Source organism: Nipponia nippon, unplaced genomic scaffold (assembly GCF_047370975.1).
Source record: "Nipponia nippon isolate SJK-2023a ecotype South Korea unplaced genomic scaffold, ASM4737097v1 scaffold_4, whole genome shotgun sequence".
In the NCBI taxonomy this organism is placed as follows: domain Eukaryota; kingdom Metazoa; phylum Chordata; class Aves; order Pelecaniformes; family Threskiornithidae; genus Nipponia; species Nipponia nippon.
The window spans coordinates 86,019,727-86,036,520 of NW_028262358.1; the positions used below are offsets into that span (position 1 = coordinate 86,019,727).

The following is a 16,794-nucleotide window of genomic DNA, read 5'->3' on the forward strand; positions in this document are numbered from 1 at the left end:
AGAGATGCTGCAGATGTATATGCTAGGATATTCCTCTTGCTCTCTACTTCCTTTTGAGTGAAGCTTTTTCGGGGAAGAGTAGCATGTGTTCTCGTAAAGCTTGTTCCACAACGCATACTGACAGAAAGCAAAACTAACCTCACGAGGGCAACGTTTGAGCATCTGATTTTATATATATATATATATATGCATACATATATTTTACCATAATTTAATTTGTATACAATATAAATATATATTCAGATTTGATTTTAAAGAAGCCTGTATGGCTGCCAGGCTGATCACTTGTCTTTACTCCATATTCCTTTCCTTTGCCTTTGGCCAGTTTCTTGGGTATTTTCAGGACTGCAAACACCTCAAGAGAGAGACTGTGGTCTTCATTTATATTTGTACAGTATGTTACGTGTATTTTGTATAATACAGCCATATAAACAGGTCTGTATGTATTTTCTCAGGTACTATATTATTGCTCATACATATATTATCCTTCACAGGCTTTGTATTCATGTATATCCAGTATACGCATCTATAGGCACAAACTTAGGATGCAGAAGGTCTGAGAGAGTGTCTATGGGTAATAATCTTTTCTGTGTGTGACCAATCACGAGAAAAAGATTTCTGCCAGTATAGCAACCCAGAACTTGATCATCATGTACGCAGGTTTGTGGGCTGAAACACTGAAACGCTCTTGGCTATTCCAGGCTGTAGAGCAGTGATAACCCTCTAGCAGCTACTGACTGCGCTAGTCTGCCTCCCGCACTAACCAGGACCTCAGTTACTGCATTCCTTTTAACCACAGCCTCCATTCAGGGCAAGATTTTTACTAACGTGTCCATATTCAGGCAGTAGAGAAACTAGAAAGTGCAGCAACAGAATGCTGTTACACTGTGTGGAATCCAGTCACTCCCCAGCCCAGCTCCAAAGACTGAGAGTCATGCTTTCCGCTTACCTAAATTAGATGAGTTTCTTGAATATTTTGTCATATTTTTCCCTACTGCTAGTCATCTTCCACCGTGAAATTTTAGTTGGTTGATTACTTTATCCATACTTAAAGCACACTACTACCACATGATTTCATTTTATGCAGTAGACCATGTATTCTTAAATGTTACAGCTGGGTATGTCTCACAGTGCAGATTTCCACTGAAAATCATCCTTGACAGCTGATGCGAATAAGGCCTGGGGTGTCTACGTCAAACCATAAGAACTCTAGGGAGACCAGTGTTGGTCCTCCAGGAATGACAGGCACCTTGCTTATAAGCCTGTTGTCCAGTTGCTTATCTCTGTTACATCAAGCACACCGTCATTTCAGCTGCAGAGGAACAACAGCAAGGCATCTTGCTAAGACTGTTAATGTCCCCTGTAGCGGTGTGAGATTTACACGTCACCATTACAGCGCACGCGTGCTTGGTGGTGTAGTCTGATGGTGACCACCCCAAGCGCGATACCCAATTCAGGGGCCTGGATTTAAAGCAGCTCCATCCCAAGCTCACTGTGTGCTCCCTGCTTAATACAGAGATTTACTCTACAGGTTGAATTAACACTGTAATACCTTAGAGGCTTGAGCTGAATACGTCGTACTCCCAGAATGAAACCCTGAAGGAAAACATAAGACTTAAAGAAAGACTTGAAAGTGAGCTGCTTATATTGCATCCATTAGTCTGTTAGTTTTATTACTCTTACAGAAAGGAGGGGGTAGTCTGTGTTCTACTAAATGTCTGGGTTGTCTTCTATTGGAAATTTTATTAGGAACTGTATCGTAATCTCACACTAGAGAATGACTCCAGGAGTTGATTTTGCTATTTTATGCTGTTTCCTGTTTACTTTGGACAGGAAAAGTAACTGTACTTAAACTTACATCATTTTAAGTCTGCGAGGTCGTGGTGCCCCCTAATGTCTTGAAGACTAAAGACTGGTAATTTTGTTGCTGACTTCCTCTCAAAGCTCTCTATAGGAAGAACACTGCAAATGACATTTTATTCTCTCAAATATGTTGCAGCACTCCAAACTTTGCTTCAACACCCATTTTTGGTACTGTATACACTTAAGGAATAAAACAACTTTCTTTTTACATATTATTTTCATTTTCAAACCTAGAAAAATAATTTGTCTCAGAAGTTAGGTTCTCAATTATTTGTTGACACCTAACAAATAGGCATGAATTAAAAAATGTTGAGCTCCTAGCATTTTCTTTTGATTTTTAAAAGAGTCAGTAGAAGCCTACATATGTATCAGAGAACTTAACCATAAGCAACTATTATATTAACTTTCACTTAAATCTAAAAGTATGTTTTCATTGTACTGTTTTTTTAGGTTTCTTTTTTGCTTCTGATACTATTAGAATCTAAGTATTATTGGCATAAAATACGACTCCAGTAACAAAGAAGTTAAAATATTTATTCAGATTTAGACAGTACTCACCGCTCCCCACAAAAGCTTCATGCATGCTGAAAGTATATCAGTCATAAAGGAACATTGTATTAGTCATCCACTTTGTCGTAAGTCAGTTTGCCATGAACATTAAAACCAAAGAGCAAGGAATGAATTAACTGAATCAGTAAATTAAAAAAAAAACAAACAAACAACCCACCATATTTTGCTATGTTCCATATACGATAACTTCCAAGTTTATAGCATCAAATTTCTTTCCAGGTGAACATCTATACCATGAAGTGGAAAAATAATACTGTAGGAATCATGTTTGCATACAGTTAGCTTCTTTCACAATTACTTTCACTTAAATAAATCCTGTTGTAGTCTCAGTTCAGCAAATAATGTTTGATCTTTGTTTTTTTTAAGAAAATGTATTTACTAGAGTCAGAAATGCCTATTTCATAGAACATCCTGAGGGTCGTTTTATTTTCTTATTACATTCATTATTACTTTATGAACACATGGAAAATAATGCTGTACTGAAACAGAACAGTAATAGGGTCATTGACGTGTATCAATATAGAAGAGGGCAACACCACGTGTTCTTCCTTCAGGCAAAATACCCAAGTTATCCACTTTGCATAGAACAAGTAACTTAAATTATCTAGCTACTTACAATATTAATATAAGACATTAAAAGTGTAAGATTATTCATTAGGAACAGTTTGGGTAAATGTTCAGTTTGTAATTAGGAAAAAGAGTTAAGGTGCGTGTGGGGGGTTTGCTGTGTGGGTTTTTTTAAATGGTTTTAAGTCAAGGGAGAACACAAATGCAGCTCTCCACTACCTGAAACAACGTGGCTGAGCTGAAACCAAAGTAGTCAACATACCCATGGCACAGAGGATGAACCGCATCCTGGGGAAACGACTTCTTGATCATAGTGTCTGCTCTGCCAGGAAAAGGATTTAAATTGGTGAGCAGAAACCCGAGTAAGGATGCAGGCATGTCAATGCCTCTAGATAAAAGATAATCGATATACAGAAAAGAAGGAATGTTGTATCATAGACTATTAAAACACTTGCAGTTGCTTTCTCAAAGCAATCCTTGAAAGAGCCACTACGGGCACCTACGTGTTCCTTGTTCAAACACAGCTATGTCGGCTTTTGAAAGTCACACGAAGACTCGAGGAACTCGGTGCCCTCTGCTGGTACATCAGGAAAAAAAGTCACCTTAATGTCACAACATCAAGCAGGAGACTATGTCTGTTCACAAAGACTGTTTGACGTCACACGCAAGCATCATCCTACGCCTGTGTAAATTGTTTCAAAGTGTCTAACGTGGCAAAGTCCAGTGTAAACTATATATGCACAACACATAATATCAGCTGTAAATAGGCAAGTTCTCCAGACCAGAAGGACACCTCACTAAGGCAGCATTAGAGCAAGTTAAGGGTACACAGAGTCACTTGAAATCTGTGTTGTATCTGTGGCAGGCAATGCAGCAACGCGTTCTCAGACATGCGAATACTCTATTACTCTGCTGGACAATACTGGTCTTTTGGGTGACTGAATTTTCCCCATGTAACATTCCCTACGGAATACACTGAACAATGATGACAGCAACAGGGACTATTCCCTGCTCCTATATTCCCTGTCCTGTATTCCACCTCTTAATGTCATATTTATAGCATATTCGCTCTTAAACTCCAGATGAAAACCACCATTCCCATGTCACCACCAACTGATCAACAGAACACCACTCATCTTGCTCAATAGCAGCTGTGACACTGTTTTGTTGGGGGGGGGGGGGGGGAAGGAACCACCTGCTTCCTCCTTTCTCATTCAACAACCGGCTTCAAAGCGCCATCACTTTTGGTACCTGATGTGGAGCAAGATGGTGTGCGGCAAACAGACCTAAGTGTGTCAACTTGGGAAAAGCCCTCCAGCGTGGTGAACGTGCTCTGCTGCACGGCTACTCACATGACACTGCTGTGCCAGAGGGACTTCCTCAACTCCGCTCAGCCAACCCCAGCACCACCAAAAGGCTAAACTATGGATGATGCCTGGCTAAGCTCATTTGGTTGTATGCTTCATTTTAACTCCCTACCTTATATTTAAAATGTCAAATATTTTATTTGCCTTGTGCATTGCTAAGTAAAAACAGATGTACATATCCTCCCAGTTTAACTATACATCTTTACACAGTGCTTTTGCTCTGTAGCTGTTAAGTTTGTTTTAAAAGCATATCAGAATCTTAAAGCTAGATGAGGAGAACAGAGGTTATTGCTCATTCACGATAAATTTTTGTACTATTCTTCACCTCTGCAAATGGTTTCGTTCCTAATTCTGCCATGCTGCTGACGTAACTGTACGTTGTTCCTAATTTACTGCAATCAGAAACTGAGTATCTTGCAGTTGTTCTTTGCTTCTTGCTCTGTCTGAACACTTCTTGCTCTCAAGTTTCACTTTCTTTTCTGGCTGGTCTTTGGCACCACCTGGTGTCTGACTGTTGCTTGTTTGTTCTGCAAAGGAAAAATATCAGCACCTTATTTAAAACAACATATAGTAACGTTTTAATGGAAGGGTATTTAACAGTTAGGGAAAATAATATACTCTTTCACTGTAGCAAGACTTTTCATTTTAGCTAGAATGAGAAGAGTAATATCTGATGATGACAAAAGCCTTAGAGAACAAAATTCAGAAACTGCTAATGTAGTATGAGAACCTAATGACTCACATATGCAAACTACTTAACTGACTACCTCAATTACTATGAGAGGATATTTAGGGAAGAAACTATGTCTAATAAAACCTAGAGTGATAAAATGAGGCAGGAAACATAGTCACTGTATAATGAAGTTTGTCATAAATTCTAGACAGATCAAATTATTTCCATTGTTTTCTTGTGTTCACAGAACCTAGGGGCTTCCTATTGTATCTGTACATGCAAAAGTGGTTAGTTCTGCAAGCTGTTGCACCTACTGATGTGCAAAGGTAGGACACCTGGCTTATGGAAAAACAGAAAGTCCAGACAGAACAGTACTGAAATGTAAGTAACCGGAAAATAGTTTTCTAATGCTTCACTGAAGCCACCTGTACTGGTTTTGGCTGGGATAGAGTTAATTTTCTTCATAGTAGCTCATAGGGTGCTGAATTTTAGATTTGTGACCAAAGCAGTGCTGATAACACAGGGATGTTTTAGCTAATGCTGAACAGCGCTTGAACAGCATCAAGACCTTTTCTGCTTCTCACACTGCCCTGCCAGCAAGTAGGCTGGGGGTGCACAAGAAGTTGGGAGGGGACACAGCTGTGACAGCTGACCCCAACTCACCACAGGGAGATTCCAGACCGTATGATGTTGTGCTCAGCAATGAAAACTGAGAGAAGGAGGAGGAAGGGGGGGACACTTTGGAGTTAGGGTGTTTTTCTTCCCAAGTAACCATTGTGAGCAATGAAGCCCTGCTTTCTTGGAAATAGCCAAACACTTGCCTGTCAATGCGAAGTAGTGAATGAATTCCTTGTTTTTCCTTACCTTTATCCCAACCCACAAGTTCTCTCACTTTTACCCTTCCGATTCTCTCACCTGTCTGGCTGCAGGGGGGCGGGGGGGGAAGCAAGTGGCTGTGTGGGGCTTAGCTGCCTACTGGAATCAAACCACATCACCACCTTAAATGTTCCTTTCACGTAGGCAAACACGGGGAGGCTACAATTCTTCAACTGCGCCCACATAAGTAGACCGCTTTAAGCCCATGGAGAATTTTCACGGGGATTCTGTATAGAAAGTTTTTGTTATGTGAACCTATCTGCAAGCCTCATCTTTCTGGCCGTGCCTTTTTACAAAAGAAAGAGAAGGCCCAGTACAGAGGCGTCTCTGCTACAGTAAGCAAACCTACTACATGCAGACTACAATAGCTGCACTATCAGCTGGAGCAGGGATCCCTCTATTTCCACCTCCGGTCCCAGCTATAAGGGAACATCCAGGGACAACTAAAAGCAGAGCAAGCATGTCTGCCCAAGCCTCCAGCTATTTTCAGCTCAGGACGCTTCCCGAGCCTGACGTAAGCTGCTGCTTCAGTGGCCTTCAATTACTTTGTTTTTCAAGCACCTGCCCAGCCTCGCCCGAAGCCCGTGAGAACTCTCCACGCGCCCGACAGCCTTTGCCCGCGAGTCCCGCCGCTGCGCCAACCGCTGCCAGCCGAGCTCCCGCTGGTTCGTTATCGCTGGCCCCAGAGCCCTCGCCGGCCGGAGCCGGTGGCAGCCTGTGGCCGCCTCTCTTGCCGGGCTACCTCCTTCCCAGGCCGAGGAGCCCTAGTTCAGGCTGTCCTCCTGGAGTGAAAAGCCCTCCTCGCTTTTCGCTGGGAACCCTCTCTCGCCCCGATATGCCTTCTGCGGGGACGAGGGAAACCAAGCTCAGCCAACACCGCGGGCTGGCGCAGCTGCGAGGCCCGGCACCGGCACAACGAAGCGCTCCGCTTCGTTCCCCCTGCCTTTCCCGCTACCCTCCAACGACCGGCGGGTCCCGCGGCCCGAGACTTGCCGCGGGGCCTCCTCCCGTTACCCGCACGCCCCTCCCGAAGGCCCCGGCCTGGCCCGGCGCCGCCAGCCGCCTTCCCCGCCGCTGCCCGGGGCGGCCCCCCCGCGCCGCGGGCCCGGAAGCGGAAGCGGCGGCGGCGGCGACCGCGGTGCACTGTGGGCTGGCGGCGGCTGAGGCGGAGCTGGGTCTGAATGAAGGCGCCGCGGGCGAGGGGCCGCCGCCGCCGCCGCTGAGCGCCCCGGGGCCGCGCCCGCCCCGCACCCCGCGCCCCCCTCCCCCTCCCCCCCGCGGGCGGGCAGCGGCGGCGGCCGCCCGGGCCCCGCCATGTCCTACAACAAGATCCCGCCGCGCTGGCTCCACTGCCCCAGGAGGGGGCAGCCCGTGGCAGGTGAGCGCCCGGCCCGGCCCGGCCCGGTCCTGCCCTGCCCTGCCCCGCCCCGGGGCGGCTGTGTGGCGGTAGCGGGGACGGCACCCCGCCCCCGCTGCGCTCCCCTGCCCGCCGGTCCTGGCCCCCCGCCCCCCGCTCCTCCTCAGCGGGGCGGGTGGGGGCCTCCGCGGGTCCGCCGCGGCCCCTCGCCCTCCGGCCCGGCCGAGGCTCTTTGTCCCGGGGCCGCGGCTGTGCTGGTGCGGGGGCGCCGGGCGGCCGTTCCCCCCTCAGCTCCCTGGGCCGGTGCTTGTCCCGGAGCTGGCTGCCCGTAGGGCGGTTGTTCTCCCTGAAGTCCAGCCCGCGGCAGGCCTTCGCCGTCAGCGCTGGGGCTCGCCCCCCCCCTCGGCTGGGGCAGCCCCCGAAACCGATACCTTGCAGGGGTACGGCCCCCCTCCTGCCCATGGCGGGGTTAATGCTGGGTTCTGGCTTCGCACTGGTTAAGTTTAGGGCTAAAACTTTTCCCGTCCGTCACGTCTGATGAGAGCGGGCGTGCGGGAGCTGCCGTGCTGGAGCATACCTCGGCCCTGACGAGTCCCCGGTGCAGCCTCTTCCTTGCTTTTTAAAATTTTTTTTCCCTGAAGGCTCTGGTGTTTATCAGTGTTGATCTGTTACTGGGCCGGCTGGCAGCGACCTGTCCGTCACTGGTGTGTTCCTAAGCTCTTTGGCTGGAGGATGAGTTTAAGTGTTGTACTCCAAAGTTTCATGTGTATTGCAAGTTTTGTCAGTAATTGCCGTCATCTTGGATGTTCTTCCCCGTAACACGCTGTCTGTCTCGATTGTTGCTAGGTACTAGTCTTGCTGGCATCTAGTGGCAGTGAATTAGGTATCACGTAAACACACATTTTTTGATTGTGAGTTCACTGCCATACTGACTTCATGTGAATGTTTCCCCTGCTGCCTGGTATGAGATAGAGTAAACAAACTTTGCTCTTTTCAGTTTTCTCAAGTTCTTCTTTCCTTTATAAGGTAAGCAATTCCAACCCCCAGGTTTTTTTTCCCACAACATTTTCTAGTTTGCACTCATTTCATCTAACTATGTGTGATAATTTAAAGGTATTTTTTCAAAACACAGCACTTGCTACTGAGTGTGCTATTCTAGATGGCACTGTGCCATGATCCACTTAATAGTTACAACTCCTGCTTTTTCTATCCCACATTTCCACATCATCTTAGTTTTTTTTGTCAGCAGTTCGTTGTGGAATGGAAGACACTGATGACTATTTACAGGTTTATTTAGAACCTGGTGAGACATCTCAGTAAGCTTAATCTTCCCATCAATATGCGTTATTTGGCATTTATCAGTATTTAATTTCATTTTTTCATTTTGTGGGTTACTGGTTTCCCTCAAGTTCCTTGTATTTCTCTGAACTTGACTCAATTAAATAACAGCATTGTCGTATTGCTCATCTCCACTATCTCTTTTTCCTGATTGCTGGCAAATGCATTGCTTTGTATCTAATAAGAGATTTGATAGCACAGGTTGTTAGCCTTTGACCACGACAAAAATAGAATAATGACTCTTTATTCTTTGTTTTTCTTCTCAGTGAGTTCTTGATCTCTAGAAGTTGTTGCTTTTGTTTGTCTGTCTTTTAAGCCATGGCTTCTCAAAAATAGCAACATAGAGTAAGCAAGAATGCAGGTCATCAGCATGTCATCTGCTGTGCCATCACTGCTTGTGTGTTTGTTTATTCAGTAAATGCAAGGTAATTCTTTTCCATTCAGTGCGATCGTGCACAAGAAGCTACTGCACAAAAAAAAAGGGAAGTGCTTGGTTCATTTCTTTGGCTGCTTTATCGTAATGTGTTCTTATATTAGGCCACCTGACTTTTAGTTTTTTGTGTGGACAACTTACCAAAAGTCATAGTACGCCATCATTCTTCTCTCCTTTTTTGCTATTTTACATTCAAAGACATCTAACAGTTTTATTGAGAGATAATTTTTAGAGTTTATTGATGTTGGTACTCTCTCTTGGATGTGTTATATTCTAATTTTAATTAGCATTTCAGTCAAATTTCTGAGCATCTGTGCATGACTTTGTTCCCATCTGATAGTGTAATAGTAATAATCTTGCTGAGCAAGGTTTCTCTGGCTTCTGTGGCCTAATATTCATCAAGTATTTGGTCATGACCCTCTTGTCTTGTGGTTGTGGCATCTAGAATTTCTAGGTGACCTCAAATACAAGTACTAGTGAGGCCTGGAGCTCTTCTGTTCATGTGATTGGGTTCATTCAGGTTAACAGGACCCTTCATTCTGAATGAGGTGAATTGATCTGTCTCCCCTGTTATTTTCCAGTTTGCTTCTTTAAATATTGGTGTTTTTCTGCCACTTTCTGGTTTTATGGTACAGCAGTTCTTCAGAATGGCACATTTTCACATTTATTGCATTGTGGTAGCATCTCAATCACGTACTTAATGAAAAGAGCTTTCTCTGAACTCTTAGGTCTGAAGTGATCGGGTTGCTTCAGCCTTACTGCCTTGGCATCGCCATCTGTGCAGGTACCTACTTTTTATAACCACTGAAAACTCGGTCTGTTTTGGTTTTGCCATGGAAAGTGCTAGCAAGATATTAAAGAAAAGGCATGAGAAGTGTTTCAGTAGTGTCTTTCTGTCTCCTTCTATTGATTCATGTTAGTTAATCCTGTTCTAGACCTACACGCAGCATGCAGAAAGGTAAGATACTATTAAAAACATCCATATTGCATATGGTTATAGAGGTAGCACCTTAAATAGAAGAGCAACACCTTTAGTTCAGGAAGTTGCTGAGCTATGGCTTGTTGTAGTTGGGGAGAATAATCTGATGATGGATTGTCATTGTCATCGTTTTACACTCTTTCCTAGGCATCTGTTATTGACCTGTTTTGGTGATGAGGTACTAGGTGAAATGGGTGCTTTGACTCAGCATAGTTGTTCTTGAAACAGAAAACTTACTTTTTAGGGTGTGTTGTTTTTTTTTTAATTGCAGATTTTACTATTTCATCTTGTTCAAATTTCCCTTTCTTAACCTTAGTTACTTTACGCAGTCTAGCCTTCTTAACCAATGCTCAATCTAAACATACCATGGTCATAAATAATTAGTGGCTGCTGTCACGTATTGAGTTGATAGCTTCATGTCACAGAAAATTAGGCTAAATTAAGGGTAGCTTTTTCACTGGTATGCTCTGGAATTAAAGTTTTAAGAAAAGATAAAAAATATGCCAAAACTTGAGCATGTACATGTAGGAAATTTGAAGTCTTATATTGTTCACTTTGATTTTTCTCAGATTTATCCACTTGATGTGTATGCTCTGACATACTGGACTCATTTTTAGAATTTTTACTTATTTTTCAACCTAAAGAAATACCATCTGTTATACAGGTAACTAATTTGGAAAATGGTTTTTAATATCCACTTTCCAAAACTATTTGACAAATTTGAACTTAATTGTGGGGGTAGGCAATCATCAAGTGTCAAGGTTCCAGTAACATTTTGAAGTTAATTTGAAAATTCGATTGAGGAGTTACAATTATCATCATAATTTAGTTTAGACACACTAACGACTCGGGGTGCTTTGATATCTATGCAAAATATCACCTTGTTACTTTCAGATCATCTAGTTCAAGATAAAGAATTGGTTATTTAATTTTCAAATGCTTGTGCATGGAGGCTTAAGTTGATTTGCAGTCAGTTTTACTACAACACTTCTTTAGCGTAAGATGTAGGGCAGAACTGTAGCAAAGGTTGTAGCTACTCCCTCATTTATGCTTGCCCATATTACTCAGAAAGGTTAGAAATCTTCTTGGAATTAAAGCTTAGATTTTCTGTAGCTTAATGACGCTTGCTTGGAAGGGGCTTATATGCACACTGGGAAGGAGGATTTTCAAGCTTCTGTACAAAGATCAAATAGTAAATTTGCCAGGCAGGGAAATTTGGTTTTCTGTTATAAGAGGAACACGATATGAGATCGTATTCAAGATCTTTAATACATGTGTAGCAGTCACAATTCAGAAAAACACAAGAATGTAAATTAGGGAGATATTGCTTACTGCAGAGGAATAATGTGAGATTATATTGCAGAGAAATGTAATTTATTAAAAAAAACCCCAAAAACCCCAAGGAGAAAAAAAAAGCAACCAAATATCCCAGAACCATTGTTTTCATAATCTGATTACAAAATTTCCCTAAACTGGAACCAAATTACATGCATTCACTGCTCTCTTCTAACCTTGGCAGGCAGCTTGTTTGCTGCCACCTAGGCTCTGTATCTCAATGATACCACCAAACTGCAATTTGTTGAAGTTAGGCACCTAAATACTTCCAAAGATCTGGGTTTCATTTTTGGAAGTGATAGTAAATGGGCTCTATTAAAATACTCATCACTTCCACAGCTGTGTAAAGGTGTTCAAATGCTGCAGGGGATGCTGACTAGACTACTTTGTCTGTGTTTTCCTGGTGATGAACAGGACTGTATTATGGTTGCTGAGAAGTAAATCAGAGTGAAAATCAGACACTAAATCAAGTTCTGCTGCTGAGAAGAGGATGAACATGGTTGTTCTCTGTTCTAGAAGATGGACAACAGGAGCATCTTCAGTGCGATTGTACAGTCTCTAAGCAGATGCTACAGAAACCAATCTTAACCTCCAGGCACTGTTTTCCAACTCTGTTCTGTTTTCCCAGCATCTCATGAAGCATGGTAGTGTTGTTACGTATCCATTGACTCTTGTCAGCGCAGCTCCTTTTCTCAATTGAATGCCTTGGCTAAAAAAAGTTTGGTTACGTTCTTCATGTTCTGTAGTGGGTGAGTTGGATGTATTAGGATGGGAGTGGCAAAGTTAAAAATCTTTCAAGCACGCTTGGTGTTTCGCAAAACTTATAGTGATGATAGATTTTTGCATTAAGATCACCCAAAATTATGATTTTCATAGTCAGTCTGTACAGAGGAAGATTACAGGTTAATGTGGAAGGGTTAATAGTGAGGGAGAGAGGCTGAATGATAGTGTTGAAGGTGACAAGGAATACAAAGAAGCAAGAAAATTAAAGTAGATAGATCAAGAAATGAGGGGAGGTAGCCAATCGAACAGCCATGACCAGGGAGGAGGATGTACAGCTGGTAGAATGAAAAGGCAAAGGGAAGTAAAGTGAAGTTAGGAGTTTTTCTAACAGTCAAATAAGTTGAAGTGACTATAAATTTATTACCGTTTAATGTGTATGTTGACTGTATGACTGAAAAACTTTCCTCTCAGACAAGTGTAACAGTGAGGGTGTTTCTTACGTTGCTGATGAGCATCAAACCTGAGCTAACAAGTTGTGTAAAGCTTCTCGGTTTCTATAACTATCTGTCTTCTGTGGTTTATAATGTCTCTTTCCTAGAAGTTAAATGCTTGAGACTATATAAGACATTTTGATAGAATTTAAGGCTACAGAGAACTCTATGAACTTTAGTTTATTGTATAGAGAAATCTCTCAGCAGCATTCATTTAGAAAAATGGTATGCGTTTTTCTGTTTTTACAAAGATTAGCGAGCTTTTATCGCAAAACTTGATTGCTAGCTGAATACAATGGATATTTTAGTGTCTTTTCATTCCATGTGGTTTTGTGTTGCTGAAAACGAGGATTTTATTTCTTTTATTATGAGGAAATGTTCTGTCTTGATGAGAAAGCAGTATTTTTGAGTAATTTAGAAGAATTTTTTAGGATTAGTGCTGATTCACTTGAGGATCTGAAACTGAACATTTAATGTTATGTTTTTCCTTAGTTCAAAATATCGTGTGAGTATTTGTGTTTGTAAACAGGAAAAGCTTTTTAAAAGTTACTGAAGTTTAAAAAAACCAAAAAAAGTAATCATATATAGAATTAATTGTCTTCCCCCCCCCCCCCGGAAATGGGTAGGTTAATGCTATTAAAGCATTTTAGAAATATAATTCGACAATGTCAGCATCTAGCAGCACTTTTTTCCCTGGAAGATTTATGTCTGGTGCTCCAATTTGGAGTTCTTCCTGCATGAAAAAAAACCATTTCTGCTGCTGTTCTGTTGCATTTCCTTTGGTTTTAGAAGGGCTGTCTTTTTTACAGCATGGAAACAGTTTAATTTAAAAAAAAAAAAAATAAAAAAAAAGAAGGAAGGAGGAAAGTTCTGGGGCAATAATTTTTTTGTGGTTTCTTGGGAGAGGGTTTATTTGATCAGTCTTAGGATATAATTCATTTAAATATTTTTGTAGCTATTTAGAAATGCTGAGGTTCTCCCAGTTTTGCTCCCTGCCTGTATCATTAACCTTGGTGTGGCTGGGCATGCCAGGTGTCTTTCTTACTATCAATTTGCATTCATTTTTCACAGCTAAGTGCAGTGCAGGGTCCCAGGTGTGTGCGGGAGGAGGTGTTCTCCTTCCCAGGCAGATGTGATGGCAGCGACCTGGGCTCTAAGTCCTTGTCTGTTTGGAGGTGCAGGAAGAGCTGTCGGGTCAGTATGTGCTGCTCAAATACCTGTTCCCGCTGCGCTTGGCAGGAAAGGCATGCTTGTAGCTTGCTGGGGTTCAGAAAGAGCTAGCTAGAGATCTCTTAATGAGATGATTTCAGATATTCTGTGGTGGATGTGATGGATGAAAAATAAAATAAATATTAAAAAAAAATGCAGGGTTTCTAGGGAGTGATGGATGTACTCCAGTAAGTACTAATTCCGGTCAAGTTTTTGTTGCGGTTTTGTAACTTCCCCGATGTCTGAACCACATGTAAGTGTTGTGTTTCGGAGGGAAGGATGGACACTGCCACAGAACTCTTCCAACAAGCCTTAAGGAGCGCATTAGAAAGATCTGTAGTGCATAGATGTTCTGAATCAAATGCATTTTTTTTGCAGCGATCTTTACTGTGTTTTATGTTTGCAGGTAATCAAAGCTGATGTTTACATGATTGGGGAACAAACTGTCATTTAAAATGCTATTTTCATGTTTTTAACTGTACTGAGTTTAAATTTTCTCTGTTCTGTTGTGCGCTGTAGCTCTGCAGCTTAAATCATGCTAAAAGCTAGCTAAAAATGTTAAATTACTTTGTTTTAGATGAGCTGACCTGTATTTCCTTAACTTCTAAACTTATTTGTGAATTCTGAGAACTCATAACTAAAAAATATTTCAATTCAACTGTTATTGATGCTTTTCCTGTGATTATTTTTCACTGAAGGTGAATCTCTAAATCTGCTCAGCGTATTGCTTTGAAATCACTAAGTTGTAAGTGTACATATATATGAGTATACATAAAATACTGCAAAATTTGGTTATCTTTCATAGGGAAGTTTTTACCTTTGAAGACAATGTTAGGACCAAGATATGATGAACAGGTTGCTGAAGAAAATCGTTTTCACCCGAGTATGTTATCCAACTACTTAAAGAGTCTGAAGGTAAAGTTAAATTTTCTAGTAATTGAAACATTACTTTCATTATTAATGTTTATTCAAATGTTGCTTTTCAGATTTAAGAAAAAAGTGGTTGATGGCTTCCTTTGGGACATCTGTACAGAAAATTTTTTTTTTTGTTTACATTTTCAGGTTTTCTCTGCAACTCCTAAATTTCCAAACGTACTTTCTTACAGGCAAGAATTGTGCAAAATCCTCCAGCTCATTCACTGTATTAGCAGCAAGAATCTTACAGTTCTCTGTTATTACTGTTGCATCTTGGAGAGATGTCCTTGTCAAAATTGAGATAGTCTGAGTTTGTAGTTTTACAAATGACTCTTGTGTATGGATGTGTTAAGTTGCAATTTTACTTATAGGAGTGAAAGCATTTAAAAGTGAAAGGAGAATTTCATAGAACTCTTCTGCAGTTTCAATGCATAATTTTCTTCTTTTGATGCATAAAATGCTTTATGGTATCTAACCAGTAATACCCAAGTATGGAAGAAAACAATTTATGGATTTTATCCAGTAACTTCTTAGTGAAAAAAAAATGCATAAATAGAAAAAAATTTTAGGAGCATGGATTGGGACCCAGGAAGGGGGGCAGATGCCTTTATCACTGGGTTACAGAGTTGTGCTTCTGGCTTATTTCTTCATTCTCTCTTTTGCCCATTTCTGTCTGTCTACTTCAACTTGTATGTTATTCTGCACCGTAGCACAACTTTGACAATAAAGGTGGGGAACAGGACCTTTCCAGCCTTTCATGTAGGTCTGTGAAGTGTTGTGCCCAGTCCAGTGCATCTGGAGATGTAGGAAATGGGATTTTGAACCTCCCAGGCAAAGAAAGGCCTACAACCTAATTCTTTTAATCTGTTTATTAAACTGTTATATAGAAGGATAGCACCATTTTTTTGACTGTGTGTTTTATAAAACTGATCACGCTAGTGACGTTTTTTGTGTTTTTTTTTTCTTTTTTTTTGCTGTTGATCTAAGTTAAATTAATTCTGAACTTGTTTAACAATACCAGAGCTTAAATATCAGAAGAATCAGGTGACAAAAATATGGGAATCTTCATTTTATGAATCTTATTTAGGCTTAGGTATGGAGTAGGTGGTGAGCTACTCAGTGTAGCAGCAATAGAGGTACCTGTGGGCTAATGTGATAAGAAAGTGCTATCAGTGAAGCATATGTGCCTATTCTCAGGTGCTTGAACTGGCAGGATTTTTCTTGTTTGAATTCTTGGATCTATGCATCTGAATTCTACTTGAGTTCCTCTTTTACATATTTTGTTAGTTTTGGCTCTGTCCGGCTTCAATGGGCATACTTAGAAATTTTCCAAAACCAATCTTATTCATGGTTTAAAGTAATTTAAAATTCTGCATATATTTTGGAGTTATAGAGAACTTCAGAGACTTAACTCAGAATTTCTGACTGTTTGCTTGTTAGTGGTTTGTCACCAAAAAAGAAATCCTGGTAAGCCTTCATGACCTTTCCACTAGGCACATCAATCAGTTCTGTTGCCATACTACAAATTCGTAATGTCTTGAGTGACATCAGATGATTAGACTCTGATAGTACAATTACAAGCATGAGGATCCCCACTTGTATTTTGGTAATTTTGGTTAACAAGCAGAAAATATAATTTCTCTCAAACTCCCTGTTCTCATCAAATCTGTTATATTGTCTTGAACTCTGGTACTGTTGCTAGATGTTTGCTATTTGAAAACATATGATTTTTTTTATTCGCAGAAATATGCAGTGGGTTACTGGAGTGCTATATTTGTAGATCAGCAGTTTACCAACAATCTGGCAGCGAGATGAAAGTGCAGTTGAGGAGATCTTGAAAAGTGGATTTTCCCAAGACAAAAGTAGCTCACTTTATGGTTCTCATCATTTTACTGCAGTGTGTTTTACTGCTAATACTTTGCAGAATGAATCACTTCTGAAACCTGGTTATTACTTAAGTCCATATAGTTTATCTCCCAAATAAGAGACTTCAGCAGAAACTTTTACATCGGATTTTGGTAATAGTGAGATATTGCTGCTACCACAGATTTTTGAAGGTACTGGTTCAGCGTTTAAGACAAGATTTGTCTGGGAGGAA

The 16,794-nt window shown here is 41.4% G+C and overlaps 1 protein-coding gene across 3 annotated transcripts in view; it reads left to right on the top strand.

Annotated features, from left to right (window-relative positions):
* The first annotated feature begins 2,426 nt into the window (after window positions 1-2,426).
* The window catches only part of RNGTT (RNA guanylyltransferase and 5'-phosphatase), a 194,754-nt gene continuing 180,386 nt past the window's right edge, over window positions 2,427-16,794 (top strand). The window contains exons 1-2 of one of the 3 annotated variants that reach the window (XM_087777260.1): window positions 2,427-5,421; window positions 14,587-14,696. In XM_087777260.1, the coding sequence (XP_087633386.1) occupies window positions 14,610-14,696 (87 nt within the window). In that variant the 5' untranslated portion in view covers window positions 2,427-5,421; window positions 14,587-14,609. Of the gene's footprint in view, window positions 5,422-7,099; window positions 7,295-14,586; window positions 14,697-16,794 lie in introns of those variants that run through there. The other 2 variants (XM_087777261.1, XM_087777259.1) reach the window with 2 other exon arrangements.